The sequence below is a fragment of the Lipotes vexillifer genome, unplaced genomic scaffold, assembly GCF_000442215.2.
Source record: "Lipotes vexillifer unplaced genomic scaffold, Lipotes_vexillifer_v1.1 scaffold1540, whole genome shotgun sequence".
Lineage (NCBI taxonomy): Eukaryota > Metazoa > Chordata > Mammalia > Artiodactyla > Lipotidae > Lipotes > Lipotes vexillifer.
This window is the reverse complement of record NW_006787143.1, coordinates 748,606-766,094: the sequence shown is the minus strand read 5'-3', so window position 1 is coordinate 766,094 and position 17,489 is coordinate 748,606. Positions and strand designations below refer to the sequence as shown.

At 36.5% G+C, this 17,489-nt stretch overlaps 1 protein-coding gene across 1 annotated transcript in view; it reads left to right on the top strand.

Moving 5' to 3' along the window:
• Nucleotides 1-9,331: 9,331 nt before the first annotated feature.
• PARD3B (par-3 family cell polarity regulator beta) overlaps nt 9,332-17,489 on the top strand; it is a gene marked incomplete at its 3' end in the record, with an annotated part of 751,281 nt that continues 743,123 nt past the window's right edge. Inside the window, exons 1-2 of the mRNA XM_007459885.1 lie at nt 9,332-9,448; nt 9,969-10,070. Coding sequence (XP_007459947.1) covers nt 9,332-9,448; nt 9,969-10,070 — 219 coding nt within the window. The remainder of the gene's footprint in view (nt 9,449-9,968; nt 10,071-17,489) is intronic.

Below are 17,489 nucleotides of genomic sequence, written 5' to 3'. Positions count from 1 at the left end.
TTTTTTTTTTTTTTTTTCTGCGGTATGTGGGCCTCTCACTGTTGTGGCCTCTCCCGTTGCGGAGTACAGGCTCCGGACACGCAGGGCTCACAGGCCCAGCCGCTCCGCGGCATGTGGGATCTTCCCGAACCGGGGCACGAACCCGTGTCCCCTGCATCGGCAGGCGGACTCCCAACCACTGCGCCACCAGGGAAGCCCTACCAGGAATTTTAATAAGAATTTGAGAACACAAATTCATACAACTCAAGCTTTACTTGATACAACCAATTGAATCCAGAATTTCTTGCTGCTATGATGTTGATGTCTTTTACAATAACTCCAAAGACTGTCTTTGACAGACACTATCAATTGTGTGTGCATCTTTAGATGAATGGATGAAGAAGGTTTAAAGCATTCTACAAGTAACTGTCGTAACCTCTAGCTCTTTCCTCTCGCACTCTGCTCTCGGGTCGCTCTTTTTAGAAGCGCTTTCTTATGCTGCGTCTCTTTATGTAACTTTTTTGGAGCAGTACAGAACAAGTCAAATCTTTCTTGCATGTAACAGCCTTTGGATTTGATATGAGTCTCATATAGTCATTTAAATTTCACAGATTCACCTGTAAAAGCTCAACCAAGGAAAAAGGGGGATAAGTTGAGTAATGTATCAATAGCTAATGTAACTTGTATGAGCAACGAGCACATATCCCAGAGGAAGCATGAAATGAGAGACTCTGCTACCACCTCTGTTCTTTAAGTTCACATGTGCTTATGGTAGTGAGTCTATCTCTGGCCTGAGTGTGATTCTAAATACTTAAGATAAGCATTTTCACAGAAAATGATCTCCAACATAATCCAGATACTTTGGTGCTTAACTGAAAAGGTGATAATATGCTCTAGTCCTGGATGAAAAATAAGTAGTGTTAGACTTACTGAAAAGGGATAGGGAGATATCATATTGGAGACTAACCTGAAAGATTTTCAAAGATAATTTTAACCATAAGAGATTTTTGCCTTATTGAGTATCAAGAGCTCAGTGCCTTGTAAACTGTGGCCCTACTATGTTTGAAATTGTGAAAATTTTCCCTTTGTTTAAACAAACCTAAATTATGTGTTATGATGAGGGAGCTGCCCTACTTCCACGGAACCCCATATGCGTGCTCTCCAGCTTGTTAATAATTTTCTCAATAAAATTTGAAAACCTATTCTAAATGCGGGTGACCACATTAGCATAGGATGAGATTATTACCTGTTCTGTTCTGGACACAGTACCTCTGTCACAGCCTGAGATACGTGTAACATTTCTCACTGACTTGTCACACTGTCAGCTCATTGAAGCCCGTGGTCCACTAAGCCACCTCTGTAGGTCTTAGAGGTTTTGAGTACCTGGTGGTCACTGAGTTGCCTGTTCTGTTGGTGGGGTAATCTGGCTTCCCCATCTGTGGGGACTCCTACATTTATTTGCCTTAGGATTTGTTCTTTTACTTCTAAGGAAACTTGTTCTAAACAGCTTTTTAGTGATCTGCATTTGTTTATCTGTAGAGATGTCGTGTGTGAAGGGAACCACTGGGTATTTCAGTTTGAAAAAAGAAATCAGTTTTTGAAGCAAAAAGTTTTTTTTTTTTTTAACATCTTTATTGGGGTATAATTGCTTTACAATGGTGTGTTAGTTTTTGCTTTATAACAAAGTGAATCAGTTATACATATACATATGTTCCCATATCTCTCCCCTCTTGCATCTCCCTCCCTCCCACCCTCCCTATCCCACCCCTCCAGGCCGTCACAAAGCACCGAACTGATCTCCCTGTGCTATGTGGCTGCTTCATACTAGCTATCTACCTTACGCTTGGTAGTGTATGTATGTCCATGCCTCTCTCTCACTTTGTCACAGCTTCATTTTTATGTAAAGTTTTAGAAGTATAACACAAATACAGAAAAGTGTACAAATAAGTGTAGCCAGCATACACATCAAGAAATAGAATGTTGCTCCAGAAGCCCCTTTTGTGTATCTTTCACTCACTGCCCTTCTCCTCTTCATGGGTAACCAGTCTCCTGACTTCTAACACTGTGAATTAGTACAGCCTGTTTTTGAGCTTATTATACATGGAATTATATAGTATGTAATTTTTTTTGGTATTAGTCTCTTTTTGATCAATGCTGTGTTGTGAGGTTCACCCATATTGTTGTGTAAAATTGTAGTTTGTTTATTCGTGTTGATGTTTAGTATTCCATTGCATGGACATGGTATTTGTCCATTCTACTGGTGATGAATATTTGCGTTATTTCCAGATTTTTAAGTATTAGGAATAATCCTGCTATGAATGTTCTACTATGTGTCTTTTGGTAATTCTATATACTCATTTCTCCTGGATACATACCTGGGAGTGGAATTTCAAAGCCATGTGGATGTTTATGTTCAGCTCTATGCAGTGTTCTGTTGTTCAGATACTGCCAGTATGTTCCAAAATAACTGTATAAATTTATACTTATATCGTTAGGGTCTGAGAATTCTGAGTGTCCCAAATCCTCACAGTCCTAACCCTAACCTTGTCAATTTGGGCAGGATCAAAATCTTCACACTTCTGAGTCTTTGAATCCATGAAACACTTCTTTAATTTTTCCTAATATTTTGTGTTTTAGCATAAGACGCTTTACACATTTTTGTTAGACTTATTCCTAAATATTTGATTTTTTTGATGCTATTATAATTGTTACCCTTAAAAAATTTTTTTTCTTGCCTTGTTTATTTAAAGGTTCACCTTGTTTGCTAAGAAGGTATTGTGAATTGGTGGTAAATATTCTCACCTGCTTGTGTTACATTCACTGTGGTGATCATATAATTTTTATCCTTATTCTCCCCGATTATTTTGGTGAATAACCTTGGTTGATTTTTGATTTTAAACCACTCTTGCATTACTGGAATAAATCCCTCTTGGTTATGATGTATTATCCTTTATAAACATCACTGAATTTAATTTACAAATGTTTTATTTAAGAGTTTTGGATATGTATCCATATACAAATTTCTATAATTTTCTTGTAATGTCCTTGTAAGGTGTTGGTTATCAATGTTATGCTGTCCTCGTAAAACGAGATGGGAAAAGTCTTTTTTCTAGTTTTCAGAAGTATTTTATAAGATCGACACTATTTCTTCCTTAAACATTAGGAAGATTTTATCTGTGAAGTAATATGAACCTGGTATTTTCTTTATGGGAATATTTTAAGATAGTAGATTCATTTTTTAAATTGTTTTTAATTTATATATATTTTTTTCTTGAAGTAGATTTACAATATTCTGTTAGTTTCAGGTATACAGCAACGTGATTCAATTACACATATATACGTTTTTCAGATTCTTTTCCGTTATAGGTTACTACAAGATACTGAATATAGTTTCCTGTGCTGTACAGTAAATCCTTGTTAATCTATTTTATATATAATGGTGTGTATCTGTTGATCCCATAATCCTATTTTATCTCTCCCCTCCCACTTTCCCCTATGGTAATCATAAGTTTATTTTCTATGACTGTGAGTCTATTTCTGTTCTGTAAATAAGTTCATTTGTATTATTTTTTAGATTCCACATGTAAGCGATATCATATATTTGTCTTTCTCTGGTTTATTTCACTTAGTATGATAATCTCTAGGGTTATCCATTGTTGCTGCATATGGCAATATTTCATTCTTTTTTATGGCTTAGTAGTATTCCATTGTATACATATACCACATCTTTTTTGTCTATTCATCTGTCAGTGGACAGTTAGGTTGCTTCCATGTCTTGGCTATTGTAAATAGTGATGCTATGAACATTGGGGTACATGTATCTTTTTGAATTAGTATTCACCTTTTCTGGATATATGCCCAGGAGTGGGATTGCTGGATCATATAATAGCTCTATTTTTAGTTTTTTAAGGAACCTCTGTACTGTTTTCCATGTATATTTTCTCTTTTTATCGTCAGTTTTGGCAAGTTGTATTTTTCAAAGAATTTGTTTATTTTATATAAGTTGTCAGTTTTAGAGGTCTAAAAGTTTTTGCAGTATCGTCTTACTGTGAAATCTATGATGGTATTGTTTATCTTTTCCCTTAATACTGGAAATTTATGTTTTCTCCTTTTTTCTTTATCAGTCTTGCTAGGTATTTATCAATTTTATCAAGGCACTTATAGAACCAACTTTGATTTATATTTGTTTTATATTTGTTAACTCATTGATTATTTTGCTCTTTATTTCCTTCCTTCTGTCTTTGCTATTCTTTTCTAGCTTCTTGACTTTAGCTTTTCTGTTTTGCTAATATGTGCAGTAAAGGCTATAACTGTTCCATTGGGCACTGCTTTAGCTGCGTCCCACATTTTTTGTTATTTTAATTATTTTTAAGTTATAAACTATTTTCTAACTGCATTTATTTTTTATCTATGTATTATTCATAACTTTATTTCTTAATTTCCAAACAGCCAGGCATTTTCGAGATCTCTCTCTGTAATTGATTCCACTGTGATCAGAGATCATATTCTCAGTGATTCCAGACTTCTGAAATTTGGTGTATATTCCATGTGTACTTGTAAAGAATGTGTTTTCTAGTCTTTTGTGGTATAGTGTTTTGTATATATGTGATATAAATAGATGAGGTTACTTTGTTAATTGTGCTGTTCAGATGATTTATATTTTATTGACTTTTATTTCCTATCAAAAGTCTCCCACTGTGATTGTGAATTTGTGTATTTTTTAAATACCTGTCCATTTTTGCAGCATATGTATTGAAGTTATGTTGTGTACATGCAGATTTAGAATTGTTCTCTTCCAGTTGGATTGATCCTTATATCATTAAGAAATGTCCCTCTTTACCTTTAGTAATATTTCTTAAAGTCTCCTTTATCTGATGTTAGCATGGCAGTGTCAAGTTTCTGTTTGTAGGATCATAGATTTTTAAAACTGGAAATGAACTTACAGATTGATTGACTCACCTTCACTTTATATATAAATTGAAGTTTATAATTCTGTTGTTGAATTCACCAGGTATTATTACTTGCAGCCCAGCATAAAAACCCTTGGTCCCATTCTAGTTCTCCTGGATTCTTTGGAAACATACTTGATTAAAGTGGCATCAGCTCATATTCCTCTCCTAATCTTTTCTCAAGTTTGTGCTTGATCTGTCTCAGTAAGGTGGAGGCCTGTTCTGAAGTCAGGGCCAGCTCATAATAATCTCTGTAGTCAGTACTGCTCTTTCTGGCTTAATTCTTTCCTTTCAGGTGTCAGTACTGCTCTGCTAGGTTTTGCTCAGGCATCATTTTTGGGAACTCTTCTTCCCTATACTGTCTGTGGTTGGTTATTCAGAGACTCCTGCTCTCTGCCTGTCCCAATAGTCTCCAGTCCTGCTCTGACTGCTGTGTTTCCTGGGTGCCTTCTGGGGCATCTGGTTCTCTTTTGGTCTTGGGTAGAAGGGAGAGTAACCCCAGAGGATTATGATAGAAGTAGTTAGTTAAAATGTGCATGCACATAAAAACTTCATAATTCTCTATCCAACCTGACACCTCAATCTCCCTTTCTACTCTTTTTTTTTTTCCCACTGCTTCCCAAACCTTTGATTTCATGATTATGAGCAGTTATGTTCTGAAGCTTCTCTCACTTGTGAAACACTGGACACACTAACACAAAGGCTTTGGGGCCTTCCCTTATTGCCCCTTTGTGTCCTCTACGCTCTGACCTCCGTGTGGTGCCCTATGCAGAGGGCCATAGAGCCTCCAGGTTCACTAATGATGAAGCAACAGAGGCCCAGAGTAATGACGACTTGCGTGGATCCATATACTTAGTAGATAGAAATGGATCTGATCCCCTTCTTGGGTAATTGTGTTTTTTGTTACGTTCTTTAATCTAAAAGATTTTCTATGTTTAAAAATTGCACCTTGGCTCTGCTGTCTAGGAAGCATTTGACCTTCGGTAAGTCAGTTCACCTACTCATGCCTTGTTTTCCTCATCTGTAAAATGGGTTGATAACTATTTGATGAGGCTGTTGGAAGATAAATGAGTTAACCGTATAAAACACGCAGTACCTATTGCACCTGGCCTGTAGTAAGCACTAAAACAAATGATCTGCTATAATGATGAAGATAATGATGAAAATGGTGAAATCTCATTTTATGGATACATCCCACCAAGTTCATGAAGTTAAATTCTACAAGGAAAATTCTAATTTTCTATTAACTTCCATTTTATAATTATTCTTGTGTTCCAGTGGGTAAGACTTTTCTTGTGAAAACATGCAGCCACCAAGAAGCTAGTTACATTATTGAGCACTGTAAACACAGCCCACTCATAAACACAGCCCTTTGCCACCTTTTGGCTTTTCCTTCACAGCACTCGCCTCCTCACTTTGGGACCTTGCTGCCACGCAGGCTACTTTTCTCTTGTACCAGAGGCATTTTGCCGAGAAACCCTCTCTTGATCATTGACATAATCTCAGTGCTTCGTAGTCACAACATTGTCGTATCTGTCTTTCCAGTCTACTACTCTACGTATTGCAGATGGAAGTTTACTATTCTTTGAAACTTTGGGTACTATACATTTTCTAGGGTATGGGGTCAAATTTTATGTCATCTGCCCACAGTGAAAGATATTTGTTGCTGTTAATGTTAATACGTGTTTGGAACAATTTCTACATTGATCATTAAAAGTACCCTGTAACTCTCTTCTTTCCATAGTGCATACCTTTTTTTTTTTTTTTTTTTCCATTTTCCAATTCATCCTTGTAGACTATTTTTAGTTTTCAAATTCCAGTAGGGTTTAAGTTAACTGTGCATTACTTAAAAAAATAGATAAGATACTATCAGAAGTAGAGGAAACATAATGTATATTATGTTATTTTTCAATACTTAAATGATCTAGGAGTGTAAGTAATACGATTTATTGCATAGCACACATACTTTAGATATTTTCAAAATAATTTAAAAGTTATGCATATTATAGTTATTTGTACAATATAAAGGTAGATTAAATGTCACTATTATGAAAAATAGAGTAAACTTTTCCAAGTGATTAATTGGGTGAACCATGACATATATGTGAGCATCTTTTCATGTTTGATCAGTTTTATTCATGGTGGTAATAAAACCAAGTAAATGAAATGCAAAATGTTGACTGTGATGTAATGGTTGAAATTTTTACATGCATAAAGTAGTCAGGGTAAATTTATGGTCTTATGATAGCTTGTTGGCTGCTAATCTTGTGTATCCTTTCTTAAAGTGATCTATAGCACCATGGCCAAAACGCCATGGGGACAAAATCACAGTTGGTACATACTGTGTTGATATACCTCTCCTGATGTGTGAAATATTAACTCTGAGACTGCTTTCATACAGCTTGTCAGTTTTTGTTCAGTGTTAGATACGTGCTCTTCATTGGCCTACTCTTTCCTTTGATAAAGCCATTTTATACATTCCAGTGTAGAACAGAGTTAAAATTGCAAAGAGTCTTTTTATGTTCTGGCACCATGTAGCTCACTTAAATTTTTTTTTCAGATTGAATTTGAATATACGATTCCAAAATGTATCAGATTACTTTTTCACTTGATTATAAGTTTGTTAAAACTTAAGTTCTGTACTCTTTTGAATCAAAACTGGAGATAAATATCTTAGTTTTAACTCCTGTGCCTGATTTTCCAGGTCTTAGATCCTACAAGTGTGTGTGAGGGAGGAATGCTATGTGACTTAACAACCCATCTTGCTGCCACTTGTCTGCTGTTCCCTTTGCCACTGATCAGATCCTGTCCCCCGTTATTTCCTGAGCTTCCCTAGTTTAAATCTGAGTCTTTGGTTTTCATCTCTCTGGGAAGGAAGAGAGGTATACCTTATACTGCAATTGTTGGGGGTTTACCTTAGTCTCAGGTGATAAAATCTGCTTTCCCAAATAGTATGAGAAGAAAGTAGACAACTTGATGTCTGATTTTAAAAAACTGAATATAAAAAAGCACACTCTTTAGAATACATCACCTTTTATAAACATGGTTACAATCAACAGATTTCATCTGTAGAGCTATAATATATCAGAACCCAACTCAGTGGAAATTAATGAAATGGAACACTGTGTAAGAAGAATTTTTTATAAGGAAAAATGCAATATTCTGTAGGTTTCAGCCAGAAGTCCTGCGTAGATTTGGAGAAGTACATTGCTCGTAGCATGGCCAGACTAAAAAAGATAACAATTCCCAAAGATTGTGGGGGCAGTTTTCTTTTGCTCTCTTTTCTGTATATTCCAGTGTTTCGTCTACCAGAGTATCTTCACTATTTAGAATCTAGTCTGCTGTACTTAGCTTACCTTTCATAGCACAATTATCCTTGTGTTGGCAAAGCTCTTTGATTAAAGAATCAGAGCTATGGATGCTTTTCTTACTTGGTTGTATAGTCACTGCTTATATCTTTGTGATCTCTATGTGGGCAAAATAGAATTGGGCTGTTTCCTAATAAATCATTAGTGTTTCCACCTATAAGCCTAGTATTAGAAACAAAATAAATTCCTTTCATTCTACTTGGAATCTTAGAGCTCTTTAGATGCTCTATAGAAAACTTAATTTTGAAATGTTGAAAGATTACCTAAGGAGGATTCCTTCAGATTTTTTAAGGCTATCGCTTTATCAAGTTGATTACTGAAAAGCTGTGTACTTGAGCCACATATCAGTAGCCCTCCAAATAGTTGCTTTAAAAGAATTATTATTGATGAATTGGGAGATTGGGATTGACATATATACACTAATATGTATAAAATGTATACCTAATAAGAACCTGCTGTATAAAAAAACACAATAAAATTTAAAAAAATTATTATTTAATAGTATGTCCTTACCTTTTACTGGGGGACAGCTACAGAGAAGGCTAAATAGCAACCATTTCTATTAGTTTTTCTAAAATTACAATTGAATTCTGAGGGTTATTTTAGGGCTTACCCTTTACAAAGATTCATGTAGTAAAGGTTTAGAGCTTTATCCCAGGAAGACTGTTATGTCTTCTCACAAACTGGTATCTATTCCTATAGTGGATACTGGGTGCTCATAGCTCAAAAGTTTCCCACATTGAGGGACTTTCTGAGCATCACAGAACCAAATTGATTATAGCTTGGGTAGTCTGGTAAAAACTGTACTAATGTTTTTCTTCATTCATTGATTCATGTTCTTATTGTCATAATGGTTCACTTTCATATCTTTTCCAGAAATAGGCAGTATGTAAGTAACTGAGCTGGATCAGAGCAGAGTATCTAGCTACATATCAAATTTTGAGAAAGTAATTCCTTTCCTTAAGCTTTACACTCCTAAGCAATTTTTAAAAAGCAATACTTGGAAATCTCCTAAATCACTACCCCAATTCAATGATGCCCACCACCCTCCGCCCCTGTTTGACTGTGAACATTGTTCTAGCTGCTGCCGTGCTTCAGGGACTGGAAATCAATGCTGGAGTTTTTGCTCCAGATGTCATTGCTAATCTTAGAGTTGAGAATATGTGCACAGCACAGAGATAAAAAGAGTTGAAGAGGGTGTTGGTCCTCTCATTGCATTTGTATATCCGAGGTGATAGCTATTACCATCACAGATTTCTGCCTTTTGATTTTTTTCCTACAGCTTTAGGAATCTGTTTGAATTTCTAATCCCCAATTTCAGAAAGTACCCTTGAGAATATCTTTCTTTGTCCAGATTATTCTTGGGATTACCTAAAGCGAAGGTTATTCAGAATTCCTTGAATATGCTTTACAAATGGCTGGGGCAATTTATTTTTCCATTGCAATTCATCTTCCAGGAAAACTGATAAAATATGTATACATCGATTTACTGACTTAAGTTAAGCAGGATAAACCTGCCACAAATTTATCCCAATAAACAGATAACATTTGTTTTAGGTGTTTAAAACTTTTATTATTGCTAGAGCATATTTTTAAGGAGTCTATTTTTAAAATATATTTTGCATTTTAAAAAAAGTTTTAGTCGTGAAACTTCTTGATTATTCTACCACAGGATCCTGGGTACTGGGTGAAGATTCATCACTTAGAATACACAGATGGAGGAATCCTGGATCCAGATGATGTCTTGGCAGATGTCGTTGAAGACAAAGATAAGGTAGATGACTCTAAAAATGTTCTTCTTTGTTTTCCTCTATAGAGCCACATGTTTTTCCAGAGATTGAGATCCTTAACAAACTCATGTGTCAATTATTGTTAAAAGATACCATCTGTTCGAGTTTTACCTAGACAGCCCATAAATCACAGTTCATCATCAGATGCTGGGAAAAACTTTGTCAAGGTTTGGGAGTCTGTTCATGGTGGCCTAATTAGCAGACACTTCATTCCCAAGAGTTCCTGATACGCCTCAGTAAATTAGTGTCAGGCTCTGAAGCTGCTGGAGTTCTCTTTGTCATTGTTGGCTCTGGAGTTTATTCTTGGCCCATTAATATTCAGCTTAATGCCTGGGATTTGAATGTGTTTCAAAGGAGAGTATACAATGGAGAGCAAAGTCTTGTGAAGAACTGTGGTGAAGATTTTCCTTAAAGTAGCTGGCAAGCAACTTCTTGAGTGGTAGTTTTTGTTTTTATTGCTACAGTGAAAAACGCTGACTTGAATATTTCAAAAAGTTTGAACATGTTTTGCCACTTGTGAATAATCCCATTGCAATTACCTTGTTTTAATGGCATTAATCTTCTGATGCTAAACTGAAAAAGGTGTACAACTAAACACTTTAGATGCAATACACTGGCTTATGCTGTTGAGATATATCGTTTTTTACTGCATCTGTGTTGGGCTCTCTGATCACTGGCTAATGTGTTCTCCAGAATTGAACTGCAGCTTTCCCTGAAAGATCCTTGCTTCTAAGTTTCTTCTGCTGTGCATCCTTAGGCTGTTAGTACTAGGCTAATTTAAGTCTGTAAACATGTTTCTCCGTATTTTTATGCGATCTCGGGGCGGTGGGGTATGGGTTTTTTTGTGTTTTAATCAACTGGATTGGAATATAAATAACTGCTTTATTGAACTTAGGTAAAATTTGCATTTTTCCTTTCCCATAAGATCTTTTTGGACCGTTGAAATTTACATGAGTCTTTGCAGACATTCTATACATTTATTTTCCCTGTTTTCTGTTGGAATTCAACTCTCATTTGCTTTGCATTTTAATTAGCCATTTCATAAGCAACTTATCTCCCGAAATAGATTGTAAGCTCCTAGAGGACACGGACTGGGAGATACTAATTCCTTTTTGATCCTTGTATTAATAATATCTGGTACAATATTTTATCCAAACTCGATTCTCAAAGAACACTTGAGTTAGAACAAAAAAGAAAGTTTCCTCTCTACAGTTGATTCTTGCTGTTTGTGATTTTGATGCACACTTATTTTTTGGTCTCATGGTAAATAATGTATTTACCTTCATAACACAAGAGGAGGACTTTCACTTCTGTTTTTCCCTTTTTTACTTTTTTCTTCTCTACAGCTACCTTCTTCCTTAGAAATACTCTAGGTATTTGGGTTGTTTATTAATGAAAAAGTTCCTCCCATCTCCAATGTCACTGAAGTCCAGTGTATTAAAATGAAAAGCTGAAATGTGGCAGGTTTAAGTAGGGCCAGAAGAAAACGTCTTACCCCAGCCTCATCCAAGAGCTCATTACAGAACGGATGATTCCATGAACAGTGCCCAGGGAAATCATTTGTCCTATAGAGAATTATTTTTAACTATCTTGGCATTGTACTTTGTAACCATAGTTCATTTACTAGACACAGAAACAGCTTTATTATGTATAACCTTTTTTAAAAGGACTTCACCACCATTACTAACTAAGGTAGAAAAGTGAGATAATCAATTAAAATCCTAGCAAAGAATTAGTACTATTTGGGTACAGGTTTACCCATTCCTTTAATCTGCTTTAACACAGCTACATGAAGCCTAATTGGTATTGTTCTGCAGAGTTGGTAAGAATTTACACTTTTGATATTGCCAGAAATAATTGTACTCCCATTTTTAATTTCTTTTAAATAACGTAAGTGAAAAAAACAGCATTACTTATTTATTTTTTTCTGACATTCTCTCTGCAGTCTTAATTTCCTTATAGTTCATTTGTCTAGTGTGGAAAGAAGTTTCTGCCAGCCTTTTTAACCTTTTTTGTCACTTTAGATTAAGCAGTAATTATATATGATGCTTACGGTTGTTTAGTGACGTTTCAAACTCTCCCAAGATCCTTTGAGATAGTATTGAGCTTGGATAAAACTACAATTCTCCTCTTTTTCAAATTGGTTACCTAATCATCTTTTACATTTAGAATATATGGAGAAGGAAGTGCAAAGAGACGTGGGTGAATGTACGTAATCCTTGTGCTAAAGCTCACATACCTCAGCTCTAGGAAAGACTGACTGCAGTTGAGAAACGCCATTAGGAACCACTGAAGGCCTAGCCGGAAAGGATGAGGCAGGAAAAACAGAAACTTAGAATCGGAAAGCAGTGTAGGCTGAAGCCCTTTATGTAGTGTATGAAAAAGCCAACCAGTACACTTCAGTGGAGACTGAAGTTAGACGTTAGATGGTATTCTGCTTAAAAATCAGACAAGGGGCTAATAGATTTTAATTGATTTTCTAAAGAAATGACTCTCAAAATTTCTGGTACTGGAAGTGGTCTTCTGTTACTCCTTTGGCCAACACAGTGCATGATGTATATGTGGTGTCTCTTTGGGCAGGTTTTGTTTTATTTTAACTCGATTTCCCATTAGAGCCCCTTCACAGGAGAAACAAGTTTTTGCCATGTTGCACTATTTCTAGCTGGTATTTTGCCAAAATACTACTGGAGCAGCTTTGGCATTTTGCATCTTATGATAACTAGTATTTGTGCAAAATGTTGTGCTAAAACTTAACTATTTGTGACCGTCATTCTCAAGTTTCTTCAGGTTTATGTATCAGTCTGCTTCACGTTCTATGGGATAACTAGGAATTTACAACTTTACATGCACGTCTCTTCTCTGGATGCTCAAGGCTACTGACTTAGTTCACCCAATAATGACTTAACTTTTCATTGAATGCTGACAGTGGCCCAGAATGTCTCTGGCACTTACATATCTTTAGAGCAACGCTGCAGGCAAGAGCTATGTACGATCCCCATTTTTAACTTCTGAGAGCACAGAAATTGAAAGTCACTTGCCGAAGAGCACACAGGGAGTAAGTGGAAGATTCAGCCTCTGGAACCTAGAATTTAAATTTTCACACTCTAGTTTGTTGTTCTACAATACGCCAAGGCCTCTCCCGTTGCGGAGCACAGGCTCCGGACGCGCAGGCTCAGTGGCCATGGCTCATGGGCCCAGCCACTCCACGGCATGTGGGATCTTCCCGGACCGGGGCAGGAACCCGCGTCACCTGCATTGGCAGGCGGACTCTCAACCACTGCGCCACCAGGGAGGCCCTGTATGTGTGATTTCTAATTATGAAAATTCATCAGTCATAAATAAGTATGAATTTGCTTTTACACAGTTACCACCATAGTTAAGAAAAGATATGTAATAGGACTGTGGAGAATAACAAAATTAATTCAGTACTTGTATGCCATGCATGTATGGTTAACTCCAACTCTCTGTGCCTGCAGACTGCATCTAATTTACTGCAAAGGCCTGCCAGTTCTACCCCCGTTGCTTTCTTTTGTAGCTCCTTTTCCAGGATCTGGATTACAGGTACAGTTTAATTCCAGATGGACTAGTAGAATACATTTGGAGTCTAACCGTTATGTGCAGTTTCACATATGTAGTGTGCACTATATGCAGGACACTATATTCTGTGCTATTTGCTGTAGGGAGGGCCCCCAAAGATGTTCTAATTAGACATTAGACATCCTAATGCTCAGAACCTGTGAGTATCTGTATTACATAGCAAAGGGTCTTTGAAGATGTAATTAAGTGAAAGACCTTAAAATGAGGAGATTATCTTGGAATATTTACATGTAAACACAAGGATCCTTATAAATAAAAGAGGAAGGCAGGAGAGTCAGGGTTAGAGACAGTGTGAGAAAGTATCAACTGGACAATGCTGTCTTTGAAAATGCAGCCAAAGAATGTAGGCAGCTTCTGGAAGCTGGAAAAGGCAAGGGAACAGCTTCTCCTGTAGTCAGAGCACAGCCCTGCTGACACCTTAATTTTAGCCCAATGAGAGCCATTTCAGACTTCTCACCTCCAGAACTGTAAGATAAATTTGCCTTGTTTGAATTCAATAAGTTTGAGGTGATTTGTTATAGCAGCAATAGGACGGTAATACACTGTCCCTTATCCTATTTTAAACTTTTAAAGTGATGATGGTCTTCTCAAGTTTAATACTAACTCAGCTTTTAATATCCTGTAGGACAAGGAAAATATACTTCAGATCAGTTGATTGCTCTTTGCATTCCTTCCAAAATCTATCACAAATTGATTCTTAATTTATTGGGTGAACCTTCACTCTTTGGGGCCCTGGATGTTAAACATTTTGGTAGTTGGGCTATTGTCTTTCTTGGATGGCAGTCATTTCAGTGCCATACCCAAGAGCTGTGTAATACTCATCAGTTTCTCACTGCAATATGTAAAGGCCCTAAGAAATCTGAAGACTGATGCTTAACAAGCCACTGCAACGCTTAATGTTCACTCGTATTTTTTGAGTGTGAGAACCTCTGAGTATTGAACTTGTTTAATGATTGTTTTCCTAGTTAATTGTCTTTATTATTTCTTGAGTTGGTTGTAGAACACAATTGCAATATGATACTGAAATATGGCCATGTATAACTTCTATTATGTAAACTGGATTACTGCCATGGTTTTATTAAATATACAAAAGTAAAATTATGTGGTAAAGTGCATAGGGAGAATGTTTCTATCTTTGACTATCATAGGGGTTCATTTTGGAGAGATGCCAGTGGTTTTCCTGGACTCCAGCGAGGGCGGGTTGGCCCCCTGGGTCACCTGTGAAATCTGGTCCTCAGATATTACAGTTTCAGTTCAGCTTTATCCCTTATTAGTTATGTGTGCTTGGGCATGTTTCTTCACTCTTGATTTACCCATTTGTAAAATGGACATAAGTTAGTTTTCCAGGGTCAGTGTAGGAAAACTACATAAACTACAAAAACTTTTAAGTCCAGTATGGTATATAGTTAAGCACTCAAATGTTAACTGTTACATCAATAATAATATTTTGGTAGTGTGATTAGTGCAGTTTTTACCTGTGTGTTTTGATTTAACCATTAAATGTTTAAAATTTAAATACTAAAATATCAAACTATTTTATAGTACATTTTAACTTTTTTTAGAAACCTTAAATTTGTTTAAATGTTATTACATTGTTTAATAGTTTTATAGGAAGATATGATAAAACATTTAGATTAATATTTGAGAAATGAAAGTGCCAATATGACTAATTTTAAAATGAGAATGCTTTTATCAGGACATATTGTTTGATAGTACAAGAAGCATTCAGGGATCTAATGTGGTTTTGAACTGTAGGCTGGTTTGCACAGTGAACTAGTGACCTAAAACCAGACACTCACTCCTTAAGCCCGCATTGTTTTCTGAGAACACTGTTGCCCTCTTGTGGAGTCCCCAGCTATCTAGAAACCAGCTTGCAGGACATACTTCCTGATGATGTATTTTAACTGTATTTTTAGTACAACCCACAGACACAGTCGTGGATAGTACAACCAGGGTTTATATTTCAACTAGTGGTTGTCATTTCTTCATGGTCACCAACCATACTGATGATTACGTATGCTTTTGTAAGTTTTAGAAGGACTAAAGCAAAATCTTTGCATTTGTAAAAAACTCTGTTTTTGTTTAGACTTCTTCCCGTCTTCCTGTTCACTGGTTGCAAGGTTATTGGCTAGTGGAAATAAAGTATGACTTTTGCAGTATGTAGCTGAGCAATTTGAGATGTATTGTGTTTTTCTGGGGATAGGGGATTCTAAATTAGACTCCTTAAAAAAGTCCTGTATTAATTACTTCATTTTTCAGTCCTAATTTTGCCTGCTAAAATCCCATTTCAAGGAGAAACACCTATTTCAAGCCCTTGATTTTTAACAAATCAGAATATGGTATTTTGGGGTTGTTTTTCTTTGGCTTACAGTTGTTGAAGTTTTGAAAGCACATTTGGGAGGAAGTTCGGAGAATGTTTCAGAAATAAGTGCAGAAGTCTAAAAGGATTATCTTGACCAAGAAATTCCATCTCAGACTTTTAAAGAGTACTCTCTGCTTATAGACTTACAACATTACAGAATTATAGAACCAGAAGAGACCTCAGCAATCATGTACCCTAACCCCATCATCTTGCAAAGGAGAAATATCTGAACCAAGAATAGGTTACAGGGCTCCATATTTCCAGCTGATTTCTTTCCTGAGTCCAGGTCTGCATTTCCTCCCTGGGATCCTGATAACATCTGGTTCGGATCAAAACTGCTCAATTTCCTGCTCCAGTTTGGTTTCCTCCACTCACTTCCTTATTCCTGTCAATAAGAGCATCGTCTCCTAGTCTTTCAGGCTTGAACTTGCAGTTATTTAAAAAATATTTAATCCAGCTTATTCTTTTAACGTGATTCATGTATCTGTCCCTCTCTTTGCATGTCTGCAGCTACCACATTTAAATCTAAAATAAAGTCTCAGGCCGAGTTACTTAGTTGATAAGGAATTTGTAGACTTTTCTCTCCCTCTACACCCCTCAACTATTCTTTGCCACAGGTGCACTGGGACACAGAGTGGCTGAGAGTTTGGATTCTGGACAGGCAGAGTCAGTTCATCTCTTGGCTCTGCTATCTGTTGGCTTTGGGCAACTTACTTAATCTTGTCCTTAGTTTCCTCATGGGCACTTGGAGCTAAAATAGTACTAATTTTACAGGTTAATACATGAAGTGTTTAGAAGAGTACCTGGCTTGTAGTGAGTTATCAATAAGTGTTAGGTGCTATTATAATGAACATATTACTACAGTGATTAATGTAGATTACATTATTCTTAAAGTATTGCTTAAGTGATACCATTCCTTCCAGTGTATACTAAAGCAAGGCTAAAGCTCATGGCCGTACATTGTATTCAGGGGCCTCAGAATCCCTCCAAACTATCTTCCTCAAACTCAACCTTCTCAAATCTCAACAAGAAAGAAACTACTGTACTGACTATTGTCTTAGGTACCGTGTGCTTTCTTGCTCCATGGCTTGCTTAATGTTCCACTTGTCTGGAGTGTCCTTGCCCTACGCCCTGCTTATCCAAGAGTCATTCTGTATGTTACAGAATGGAAGCTGCACTAGGAGAAGGTCTTGGGTTTTGTTCACTGCAGTTGTTCCAGGTGCCTGGTACCTCATAACTTAACTGAGTGAATAAGTATATGTATAAATGTTTTCAGGTCTTGAGCAGTCATTTAACTACTCTAAATGCTAGTTTATTCCCTTGATGAAATGAGTGATTACTGATAACTTTTTCCATAGTGTCTTTGTTAAGGTTGAGAAGTTGTATGTGAAAATGCAGTGGAAATTATAAAATTCTTTATACATGTAAAGACTGTATTCCTGCT